Source organism: Aotus nancymaae, unplaced genomic scaffold (genome assembly GCF_030222135.1).
Source record: "Aotus nancymaae isolate 86718 unplaced genomic scaffold, 86718_ANA_hifiasm-v0.15.2.pri h1tg000210l, whole genome shotgun sequence".
Classification (NCBI taxonomy): Eukaryota; Metazoa; Chordata; class Mammalia; order Primates; family Aotidae; genus Aotus; species Aotus nancymaae.
The window spans coordinates 78885-91092 of NW_026988625.1; the positions used below are offsets into that span (position 1 = coordinate 78885).

General features: G+C 56.7%; 1 protein-coding gene across 1 annotated transcript; it reads right to left on the bottom strand.

Annotated features, from left to right (window-relative positions):
- Positions 1-3094: 3094 nt before the first annotated feature.
- On the bottom strand, positions 3095-9987 carry LOC135273038 (breakpoint cluster region protein-like). Its single transcript, XM_064371870.1, has 7 exons — positions 9683-9987; positions 8733-8842; positions 7322-7461; positions 5834-5965; positions 4788-4893; positions 4148-4310; positions 3095-3442 (listed from the first exon to the last, which is right to left on the bottom strand). The coding sequence occupies exons 1-7, from the start codon at positions 9758-9760 to the stop codon at positions 3353-3355; spliced, it is 819 nt and encodes a 272-aa protein (XP_064227940.1). The 5' UTR covers positions 9761-9987; the 3' UTR covers positions 3095-3352.
- Between the last annotated feature and the right edge of the window lie 2221 nt (positions 9988-12208).

Consider the following 12208-nt stretch of genomic DNA (forward strand, 5'->3'; position numbering starts at 1 on the left):
GCTCAGGAACAGAGGCACCTCCTGGGAGCCTGAGAAAGGTCCTGGCTGGGCTCAGCAACCTCATTGGCCACGGTAGGCTTTGCCGTGTGAGCCTTGCTCTCCTGGGGAGGCTCAGGCTGACGGCTGATGTGGACAGTGCTGAGGGTAAACCTGTGGCGCAGTAGATGTGGCCGGGTCTCCTCGAGCTGCACTCACCCAAGTAGGACCCAGGCTGCACGCCCATCTCCAGCCCATGGCAGCTCTCCTGTAAGCTGGACAGGCTCCTGAGGGCAAGACGATAGGTGGCTGAGAATACCCAGGGCCCACGCACAGGAGGTGGAAAGGCTGGACTCGGCAGCAACACCAAACCCCAGAGCAAGCAGAAACCACCCGAGACCAGGGGCTCGTAGCAGAGCAGTGGCCGCAGGTAAGAACCCGGGCCCAGGCTGTGCGTGGCGGGAGTCCTCCCTGTCCCAGGGCCCAGCACAGCAAAGGAACACCAGCCGGGTCATCCTGGCAGCGGTCTGTCCTGGACCCACCTGAAGGGGCAGAAAAGCCTCTCCCAAGGGGGGATTGTCTCTCTCCAGCAAAGCAACAGCGGTCCCTGCCCTAATCACACTGCCCGACTCAGTGGAGTTACTGCTGCTGCTCCAGCGTCCTGATGCTGTCCAGCCGGCCCCTGCCTGTGCTCACCCACACCCCCCAGGCCTGCCTTCCCTGTGGCCTGTGCTTGGCCACCTTGGCCTGATTGAGCACTGAGGCCTCCTGGGCACCCAGCCCATCCCTGCACCTGCGTTTTCCAGCCCCCACCCCACCGGCTCAGGGGTTCCACCCAGCGGCGCTGATGATGGAATCAACAAGCACGCAGGTCGTGTCAGAACTTTAATGAAAGTGTCGGCAGTTCTTGCCCCCACGCTGCTGTGTAGGTGGCCGAGCTCACACTGCTGCTGCTTAGACGCCAGCCACTTACAGAGAGAAAGCGAGGCTGCTTCAAACCCAGGGCCTGAGGCAAAAAAGCATCACTTCCGGTCAGGGAGTCTGGCAGCCACGCCTTGTGGGAGGTCACACTGGCGTCCAGGCCTTCGCCTGCGTTGCCGGGGGAGAGCTGGGTGGGTCCGGTCCTGGAGAATGCTGCATTTCCCAGCCCCGCACCAGCTTTGCCTCTGCACAGGCTTTTGAGCCAGGAGGCAGGTAAGTGACACACCTCAAGTCCTAAAGCCATCATCACTCCTGGAACCCAGTGGGGGAGGATCCCTTTTAGAACATGGAAAGTGTGGTCATCCCATCATTAGGGAACACACATCCTACATATAAAAGTCGCATGGGGACGCAGGTAGAGGGGAGACGAGAATTGGCACAGACATCGATAGATTGCTTTCCAGTTTCAAGGCGGCAGATGCACATCATGAGACAAGAGGAGACAGAGACCAGGGCTGGATTTGGCTTTTCTAAGCCACATGTGTTCCCTTGCAGGGCTGGAGGGTCGTGGAGACAGACAGAGACGGAAGCCAGGACAGGGGAGCCCACCGGACCCAGGAAGGTACAGAGGGCAGAGAGGCTCCTGATCTGTCTTCCCCACCCACCAGGGTGACTCTTCTTGCAAACGGTGGTTGTGCCCTCCCAGCAAGAATAAAGCACAACTAAATCCACACCACACACAGACGCAGACAGAAAACCTTCCTGTGGCTCTGTTTTCCGCTCCCAGACTCACCAGGTCCACAAGCAGAGAAGTGTGAGGCACACAGCCCTGCGGTCAGGCTCCCTGAGGTGCTGCGGGCTCAGCAGGAGCTGCCCATCTACACACAGGGGACACTCACTCCTCCGACCTTGGCAGAGGTTGCCGGACAGAGCCACGCTGGGTGCTGGTGTCATCCTGGGACCCCACACGCTTTCCTGAGTGCGATCCCACTTCCCTCCTCTGGGCAGATGCATCCTCTTCTCCTGAAGGATTCTCTGGAAACTCAGCTCTCGGCTTCGGGTCCCTTCTCCCCTTTCCCTGCCCCAAACCTCTTTCTAAAAAAGTGGTGCAATTGTTTATGGGTCTATTTCTTGCAAATATGTGGCAGCCTCCACACTTGTGTTTTCTTTTAGCAAGCTGGTCAGGTGGGGTTGCAAAGAATGCCTGGACTCCCATGCACGTGCCGACAGAGGGGGCGGCGGGTGGTCCTGAGCCTCCACCTGCTCTGGGAGGGAGCCCCCAGTCCCTAGGCCTGCTTCCTTCCTAACTCTCCATGTATCCTGTTCTCCAGAGACCTCAGAAGCCACTCCTGAGAGCAGCGGAGTCAGGCGCTTAGAGGAAGACAAAATGCAGCCAGGACACGGATTGTCCACGGAATACATTCTAGCATCTTATTAGGTATTGGAATATGTTAGGAAAAAAATTAGAAACTATGTATAAAACTTAAAAATATTCAAGTATCAAAAGACTATTTCAGATCAAAGTTTTAAAACAAGTCACCAGCAAGCTGCTGCCACCCAGTGGAGACTTTTACAAAAGTTGAGCACGTCCTCTGAGCTGAGAACGGAAACGTAGCCACCTGTGCGGGGGACACACGGGGCACGGAGAAGCCAGGGAAGTCCCGGCCTGTGGAAGCCAAACAGGAGAGCGTGCACCACGAGGGCAGTCAGGATGGGGGGACGAGGTACCGCTCCCCGGAGGACGAACCCTAAAGTGCGTAGCCTGGGACTCCCCAGGGGTCCAGTCCCCCAACATTTCACAGGCCTCCTGGAGCTGCCATCCAAGGAGGACAAACAGGGCAACAAAGACCCATTTCTGCCAAAAATCCTTCTGGAAAGAAAAGAAGAAAGCCCTGAATGGAGTCATAACGCTGCTCAGTGCCGACTTAGCCTCTCAAACCCTGCTCTAAATGGAGTGTGGTTTCTAGTCAGGGAAATGGGAGAGGCCCCACCCACACAGGGACAGGGCCGTGGCCCCACAGGATGAAGCAGCAGCGTTTATTCAAGATACAACAGTGAGGGAATCCGGCCATGCTCCCTTCTCCCCGGAGAGGGCGCATCTTGACACGTGATCCAGTAGAAATCTTTTAAACTCTGATAAGTTCATAAAAACCACTCCCTTCACCCTGTCCCCCAGGGCCAGGCCTGGACTCTGAGATGCACTGGCATGGGGCGCCCTCGGGTGGCCGTTTGCCAAAACCACAGTCTGAGGCCTGCCTGGGGCTCCCAGGCCTGGCTGGGATCTCCCCAGGCCAGCTGTCCTTCTGCTTTGGGTGGCTGTCTCTTGGCAGATGGCCCGCCGCTTGGGGGTGTCCCAAGGACACATCAGGAAGGTTGAATTCCCGCTCTACGGATGGCCCCATTAACCAGAGGCTTCCAGGCCACGTATCCTCCTCCTGGAGATGGACGGGGTTCTTTAGACTTCGGTGGAGAACGGGATGCTCTGTCTCTTGCTGTCCGGGGCAGGGATGGCCTCCAGCTGCAGGAAGTACAGCAGCACCTGGACCTGCCCGGACAGAGTGGGGAAGTGAGAGCAGCTCAGAGGGGTGCTCACAGCTGCTGGTGGGGAGGTCTTTGGGGCCCAAGCCCCCAAGTCCAGCCCAGGAGCTGAGGCCCCTGCTGGTGTCATGAACCCCTTACAGTGAGACGGGGGTGGGGTGGGGTCCTCACAAGGCGTGACTGAGGGGGATGGTTTTATTTCAGAGCCACACAGGGCCTTGCTCTGTCACCCAGGCTGGAGGACAGTGGCTCCATCATGGATCACTGCAGCCTCTAACCCCTGGGCTCAAGCGATCCTCCTATGTCAGCCTCCCTGGTAGCCTGGACTATAGGTGTATGTCACAATGCCTGGCTAATTTTTCTATTTTTTCTAGAGATGGAGTTTGCTACGTTGCCTAGAATTCTTGCAAGCACCTGGGTTCTGTTATCCTGCCGTGACCTCTCAAAGTGCTGGGATTACAGGCATGAGCCACCACGGGTGAACACTCGGGGTGGTGGTAATTCCCAGCACGGTGCACCAGCAGGACCAGGAGGTGGCCTGGGCCCCCCGATAAGACTCCCATTTGTGCAAACCTAGGCAAGTTTCTCTCTGAATCTTGGCCACCTCCACGGGTACAATGCAAGTAGGAGGATGGTCAGGACTCAGGGCGGCGCAGGCAGAGGCCACCTCTGTCAGGTCGGGTGGCATGGGCTGGAGCCTGTCTTCCCATACCTGGGACATGACCTCCAAGGACCAGCTGTCGGTCATGGTGATGGACTGGCGGGGGTTGGCAGGGAGCTTGCTCTCCTTCTCCGAGGGCCGGAGCAGCGTGGAGCCAAAGACCGTGGCGAGGTTGTGCAGGGACATCTTATTGACTGCCTCCTTCTCTGCCACCCTGTCGAGGACCGAAGCAGAGGGGGCTGTTTCAACGCCACCAACAGGAGAGAGGTGGAAGGGCTGGGCCGTGCTGGAGTCCTCAGGGAGGGAGCGACCTCGACCCTGGCTGTGCTGCAAGCTGACTCCAGCCCTGGTATTTCTGGGTCTAGGTGGCCCAGGACGAGGGGCCCAGGACGAAGGTCCAGCTCCGGGCTGGTGGGGATGTCTCCTCCATGATCTGGGTGGGAGGGAACTGGGGGGTTCAAGTGCACTGGTGGCCATGGAGAAAGCTCTGAGCTGTTTGTTAAGGCCACAGTGCAGAGAGAGAAGAGTGGCAAAGAGGAGAGGCTGGGGCGGGGGTGGCAGTGGCACTAGTCCCCAGAGGCAGTGAGGAACTGCAGGCAGGGGTCGGGAGAAAAGGTCCTCGGTACTGGGGGTCTGATGCGAGCAGTGGGGCACCCTGGAGTCCTGGGCAGCCACAGGAGAGCTGGGCTACCTTTTCAGGTGGTCCAGAAGGAAAAGGAAGGTGAGCAGATTGGCCTCCGGCAGGGACAGCAGCAGGTTGAGCATGCAGCTCTCCTTTGCAACCGGGTCTGAAAGAGCTGCAGAAGGCAGTGGGTTACTCCTCCGGGTCACAACGAGCCAGAGCCCTCTCCCGAGGTGGTCACATGGAACACCCGGGACTCGTGTCCCTGAGCAGCCCAGGCCCCTCATTATCCTCACTCCCACAGCACTGGTCCCCAGTGATGACCCTGTGAAGGGTGCCTGTGTGGGGTGTGAGCCACCTGAAGGAATTTTCTCTACCTCACAGGGGTCACCAGCACCCGGAGAACAGCAGCAGGAGGTGGCGTGAGAGCAGCCACCCATGGGCAGAGCCTCGCTTGGGAAACTCCTGCTGCCACGCCATCCCCAGACAGCCTAAGGCAGGGGAGGCTCAGCATGGAATGAAATAAGGGAGGGAGGGACACAAGGAGGTGGGAGGTGGGAGGTGGGAGGGCCCCAGCCCCACCAGCTACACATAGACCCCCTCATCACCCTGGACACCACAGGGGCACCTGCAGGCTGGGAGAGCAGGTCCTCTGTGCATGGGAGGCAGACCTGCCCTAAGGGTGATGTGAAGGCTACATGGCCGCACGCGCCAGCCTTCCACTTTAGCCATCAGCCTCCAGGGTGACTAAGGGTCAGGCCAGGACTGAACCCGTGCTTGACAGCCCCAGGACCTGTGGCTACAGCACCCGGGCGCCCTCATTCAGCCCTGGTCTGCAAAAAGGAGGACAGCGGAGTTTAGGACCCCACAGCACGGCTGTGCTGACCATTTCACCCTCTTGGTCTCCTGCAGGAATAGGGACGGCAAGCCCTCTCATAATGGGCAAGGGCTTCAGGACAGGCTGGGTTCTGGCCCCTGCTTTCTCAGGTTGGTTAAAACACCGACCATGGCAGAGGTGGCGCAGCTCGGGTTCCCACACCTCACTTTTCACAGCCACCAAGGGCAGCAATGGACGAAGAGATGCCTCCCAGGACGCCAAGGCCTCCAGTGCTCACCAATGCCCTCAGTGAAGTTGGGGCAGAACTCAGTGAAGAGGGGCTCGGGCAGCTCATGGAAGTAGAGCTTCAGTGTGCCTGCGATGGCGTTCACATCCATCTCGCTCATCATCACCGACACGTCCTTGTTATCTGGAAAGAGAATGGAAGTGCTGCAGCCTCCTTGAGGATTCCGAGTGCGTCTCCCGCCATCCCTGCCTTGGCTAACGCACCGTCCCTGCCACGCTGACTGCTGTGCGGGACCCTCCCCTGCTGTGAGCAGCTTATCTTACTCCTCCTAAGAGCTGTGTGTGGTTCTGTCTGTGCAGCGTTGATGGAGGGGCGTGTGCATCCCCGGACCTCTCCCCTGCTTGGCCCGATGTGATGGCCAGGAGGAGCCGAGCGTGGCAGGACACAGAACCTGCGTGGGAATCGGGGACTCCGCCCTGTGTAGCAACCACCCCGCACCAGCATCTTCTGATAGCAGGAAGGCTGTGGGAGAATCTGATGGGTTTCAGTGTTTGAACTGGTGTCTTGTTTTTGGACCCAGTTAGCCACTGGTGCTTACCTCCCCACCACACCAGGTCCATTCTGGAACCCCAGAGGGAGCTGAAACTACCCCAGGGCCCACCCAAGGGTGCTGGGCATTCTAGAGGTCCCGGTAAGGGTGGGTGGTGTGTGCCCCAGAGAAAGGTCTACAGGCACAAAATCCTGTTGCTGTGACGATGCTGGGCAAGGACCTTCTGGGGTCTCAGTGCCCTCCCCTGGCATTTGGGACATGTCCAGGTCCTTCATAACCTGGTGAGATGGAGGCGGAGAGGCTGCAGCCCCAGCCTGAGCTGGTCCATCAGTGCCCTCTGCCCGCCGCATCCTCACACAGGGCAGTGGACAGAACACACCGAGTCCTGGGCTCCACAACTCCTGTCCACCCCCACGGCAGGAAGGCCAAGGCCCCGCGGAAGCCCCTAGCCAACCTTCAATCAGCATGGGTGGGTAGGTGGTTTAAAAACTGGCTTCTACAGGCTGGGTGTGGTGGCTCATGCCTGTAATCCCAGCACTTTGGGAGGCTGAGGTGGGTGGATCACGAGGTCAGGAGTTGGAGACCAGCCTGACCAACACGGTGAAACCCCGTCTCTACTAAAAATACAAAAATTAGCCGGGATTGCTGGCACCCCTGTATTCCCAGCTACTTGGGAGGCTGAGGCAGGAGAATCACTTAAACCTGGGAGGCAGAGGTTGCAGTGAGGCGAGATCGAGCCATTGCACTCCTGCCTGGGTCACAGAGTGAGACTCCATCTCAAAAACACAAAAACAAAAACAAAAAACTGGCTCTTACAGAAGCTCCTTCTACAACTCTTGTCTTCTCTTTCTTAAAAATCATAGAACAGTAAATGAAGAAAAGACACAGAGAAGGATGTGACATGCCCGGGCCATGGTGGAGCGCTGTGAGATCTCATCATGGACACCGCTGCCCACACCCCCTCCCGTCCTGCCCAAGCTGACACTCACTGACGTCGAAGGCTGCCTTCAGTGCCTGGATGTCGGTGGCCACTCCGGACACGCGGTAGATGCCCACCTCCTCCATGCCGCGGCGCTCGATCTCCTCCACGCACTGGCGCACGACATAGGGCACCTTGGACCTCTCTCTCCTGCGGGAGGATGGCGTGTTCTCAGTGTCCTGGCAGCCCCGCTTGAACCGTGACACAGGAGACCTGCCCCCTATCTGCACACCCGAAGCTGGGGTGAGGATGGTCACGAAGGTGCCCAGGTCTGGGGCTGCACACAGAGCCTTGTGCGTGCCTGTCCTCCCTCTGCCAGCTCAGTCCTCACTGCATGCACTCCCTCAGGACCTTTCTAAGAGGCTGAAGCAGCCAGAACCCCTGCGAGTCACACATGGTCTTTGGGGGAAGGCCAGGAGACCTGTCTAATAAAGTCAGCACAGGAAGGGCATCTGAAAGATTCCAGGCCTGGGGTTAGCAGCCTGTGCTCCAAGCTGGGACATCAGACCCAATGCTGGTCCTGCCACCCACGTGCTGTGTGAGAGGAGAATCTGTGACCCCTGACCCCTGCTGCTGGCCTTAACATCGCACGAATGAATGAAGGGTTGCCTCAGCACCAGAGCTCCAAGTACTGCGATGCTAAGTGCTTTCTTCCTGAGTCTTAGCAGCGAACAATTCCAATACCGCCCGCCACACAGGACACTAGAGTACGAATATTTCAAAGTTAGAAGACAGTGTTGTGCTGAGGCCTTAACTTTTTAAGTTTGGGTTTTCAACTGGATTTAGGAGCACATCAAAGCTGCTTCTCAAGCCACCCTCTTTAGCAGTGCTCATTTGGGGGAGCTGCTGATGGAGTCCTCGCTGCTCATGCCCAGAGCCCTCCCAGAGTGCCACACAAGTGGCTGCCATACAGTTGGGGGTAGGAGTGGTGTTTACACACAGAAAGGTGTCCCGGGTGTGACTGATGGAGGCCCCGGCCCACATGATCGGCAAGGTCAGGGGCCCAGCCGGATTCCATCCTGGGGAAGCAAATGAATTCTCGGAGGAATTCATGTACTTTCAACTGCTCTCAAATCCACAAACGGGCTTCTCCTGGCAACTGACTCATAACAAAGGAGCAGGGGTTATGACCATTCAACGGGAACCCGGGACCATGACAAATTCCAAGCGAGGGCAGAAACCCTGCACTTGGCAGTTCCTGGAGCCAGCCTACTGCTTCCAAGCAAGGCGGCAAGGACGTTCCTGAGCTGGTGTGGAGTAAACACAGGAGGGAGCTGAGCACACCAACTGCTCCCTGGGGCCTGACCTCACCATGCAGCAACCACACACAGAGAAGGGAGACCCACACACGCTCTTCCCTGCAGAAACAGCTGAAGGGACGGGCGCCCTCAGTGCATGAGCCCAAGTTCCTCCCCACTCACTTGGTGACCACAGCGATCTTGACTCCGAAGACCCCTGTCTGTTTTCGGGATGGCATCCTCTTCAAGCTAAACTCCCGGCTGGTGAACTTGACCGAGAGCTTTACTTCAAGCTACAGTGGGGAGAAGGGGCACAGTCCTCTAATCCTCCTGGTTCTCACATCCGAGGTCCCGAGGGCCCCTGGGGATCTTGTCAAATACATCAAAGCTCAAGGCATGCAGAGGTCTCAGTGTGAGGTGGGGCCACTGCTAAGAGAAGCCACTAGTCTACTTCAGCAAGAGCCGGGACTGTTAAAGGTGGCGTCAAGGACTGGCCTCTGCAGAACCACCTCCTACAATCCCCGCTGCTCCTCTTGCTTGCTTACTTTTTTTTAGATATAGGATCTCGCAATGTTGCCCAGGCTGTACTCAAACTCTTGGGCTCCAGTGATTCTCCTGCCTCAGCCTCCAGAGTAGCTGATACTACAGGTGCACTATGCCTGGCTTTCTCTTTCTTAGTGACAATAAAAATTAGGTAGGAAAGAGTATTGAGATTAATATAAGAGAAAGCCAAGAATCATCAATTATTAACATTTTACCATAAACGCCCAGGCCTTTTTGGGTGTGTCATCGCTTTAAGGTCTAAGTCTTTCGGGGGTACCTAAAGACAAATCAGGGGTCTCTATTTACATGGGCAGCCTCCGGGTCCCTGAGTGGAGGCCCCACTTGTCCTGGTGGTGCTATGAGACCTTTGTTTGAGGAGGGATGCTCAGGATGTGACCAGCAACTGCATCCCAGCCAGCGAATGAAGATTCCCATGCATGGCGATTCTGCTCTCTGGGGGACTTCCTTCCTCCAACCAGGCTCCCTTTCAGGTGCCAGCTCAGACTTAGCCACCTCTGACTGATTTGAAACAAACAGAGGCCACCGTATCCTTCTGGGGGAAGTGGGAGCCGAGTCCCATGGACACATACCCCATTCATGGCGATGATGGTGCGCTGCCAGTCTCTGTCCTGCAGGGCCTGTGGGTCCAGCTGAAAGCAAAGAGTCATGATTGGCAGAGGCCCTGGGTCTGTTCAGAGGCCCCACAAGGCTTCAGCCCATACCCACCACTTCTCCCCACCTTAGTCAGAGGCAGAGCCCAACTGCAGCCAGCATCTCCATCAAAGGCTGAGAGAGGTAGAGTAAGAAGGGTGCCTGCCCGACACCCTGGAGCCCAGGGCCCCACTGCTCCCAGAGCCCTGCTGCCTGGGGAACAGCACCCCCTCCTCCCTCTGCCCCTCCCACACGTGCCCCATTCGTGAAGGCTTTGTCTCCTGCTTTACAGGGAGCACAAGCTCCATCAGCTATCCTGGGTATGCCAAGATCACCGGCTGGGTTGGGTGAATGAGCAGTACCTTGGGTGGGGAGGGGCAGTCTTGTTAAAAATACACCTTCCCGGGCTCCACATGCAGAGAACTAGACTCATAATCTGTTGGCACCTGGGATTTGCACAACTAGAAACCCCAGGTAGTTCTGGAGTGAAGCCAGGTCAGGGAGCAACCATCTCACTCCATACAAGGCCACTGCATCTGGGCTTGTGTTTCCATCCCTTGCTTCAGGGGATGCTTCATTTTAGCCACAAGGCAAGCTGCCTAAGAGCAGGGACCACACCTCATGATGTCTGCACACATTCACGTGGATGCCCGCATACACACACACACACACACACACACACACAGACGGTGCTGAGCACAGCACCAGGCCTAAAGAGGGGCTGAGGATCGGCATCATATCCACTGCAAGGGACCCTAGAGGCCACAGCCACCTGGGTCTTCTAGAGTGAAGTGGCTAGAAAATAAGGAAAAGCTCTGGAGCAGGTCAAGGAGCCCAGCCAGCTGCGCCTACCTCACAGGTGCATACACCTGGGCCTCCTTTCTGCACCCACTCAGCAAGAAGGCTCACCACAGGCACATCTGGGGGGTGACCCTTCCTTAACTACCCTTCTAGCTCCTACTGGTGAACATTTCCCAAGGATCTGAAATGTACGCCAGAGTGGCACGGAATAGCAAAGCGTGGCAGGATGTCTCCCGCCAGGGGTTATGTAGTCACAGATTATCATGCTGCATCCTGCCCTGAAGGTTTTCAGAGGCCTCTTTCTCATAGCCTCTGGCTCAGTATCCACTGGGTTCACGGAGTAAGGTTGGCATGTATGTGGAGGAATGACTTTAGTAGCAGCATGTAGGACTGATTTTATAAACACAAAACGTCCCCAATGTTCTCAGTGTGTGATACGTGCCAGGCCTTGAGCTAAGCTCTGTGTACACAGCCTCACTGTTTCTCGTTGCAGCAGGCTGTAGTTCGAGCATATAGCTCCTTCTACAGACTGAGAGTGCCCCCAGGGAGCCACCAAGTCAGGATAGAGGGCTCAAATGAAACCCTTCCCCCTGGTCTCTCAGCAGGATTCTTCTGGAAACTCCTCACTCCCCTTCCTGCTGGGCTGATGACCTGCCTCCTCCTTTTGGTTTGCTGGGCACTCCTGAGTGGGCTCCCCCCACCCCTCTACAAGGCCAGGCTCTGTCCTGGGCCTTGGCTTGCCTATGGTCTTGTGCGCTGCCCACTCCCCACACCCAGCTGCTGTCACTTCCACCTGGGCTTTTCACAGGTAGCCCCTCCCTCCTTCCCACCGGTTCCCGAACCCACTCAATCTCTTTCTCCCCAGCCTTCCCTGGCCCCTTAGATTAAGTTTGCCCTGAGTTATGCCAGCTTATAGGTCTCTCTCTAGAAGCTTTCAAGCCCCAAAGGCAAGGAGGTTAGAGGGAGCAGAAGAAGGATAGAGAAATACATGATGAAGCTGAAAAAGTTAGCGCCTTGGAATAAATGCCATGGAGAATCCTGGTTTGTCCTCATTGCACCGTGTCGGGGAGTGAGAGCGGTGTCATGGGAAGATGCCAGCTAACTGCACACAGATTTAGTCACCAGGTTCTGCCCGTTTACGCTGGCAGTGAAGAGCATACCCCTGAACTTTTGGGGTTAGTTCACTGAGGACAAATGAGGCAGTATTTAGAAAGTATTCCTTGTCCTGGCAGTAGACCAAAGCCACAGGATTTCTGGAAAGAGGAAGGAAGGCACAAAACTGGGGCAAGGTTCTGGTTTTGTTCTTGTTTGTTTGTTTGTTTGTTTGAGATGGAGTCTTGCTCCTGTCCCCCAGGCTGAAGTGCAATGGTGCGATCTTGGCTGACTGCAACCTCCGCCTCCTGGCTTCAGGCGATTCTCCTGCCTCAGCCTCCCGAACAGCTAGGACTACAAGTGCCTGCCACCATGCCTGGCTGACTTTTGTATTTTTAGTAGAGATGGGGTTTCACCACGTTGGCCAGGCTGATGTCGAACTCCTGACCTCAAATGGTTTACCCACTTTGGCCTTTCAAAGTGCTGGAATTATAGGCGTGAGCCACCGCGCCCAGTCTTGTTCTGTTTTTTTTTTTTTTTTTAAAGCACCTTTGTTCATGCTTGTCAGCTGC

Coding starts and splice junctions, on each gene's coding strand:
- LOC135273038 (XM_064371870.1), bottom strand. CDS start 9,760: ATGACTCTTTGCTTTCAGCTGGACCCACAGGCCCTGCAGGACAGAGAC. Junction 5,966..7,321: donor GAAGGCAGCCTTCGACGTCA/GTGAGTGTCAGC, acceptor TTCTCTTTCCAG/ATAACAAGGACGTGTCGGTG. Junction 4,311..4,787: donor CTTCTGGACCACCTGAAAAG/GTAGCCCAGCTC, acceptor GGTCCTCGACAG/GGTGGCAGAGAAGGAGGCAG.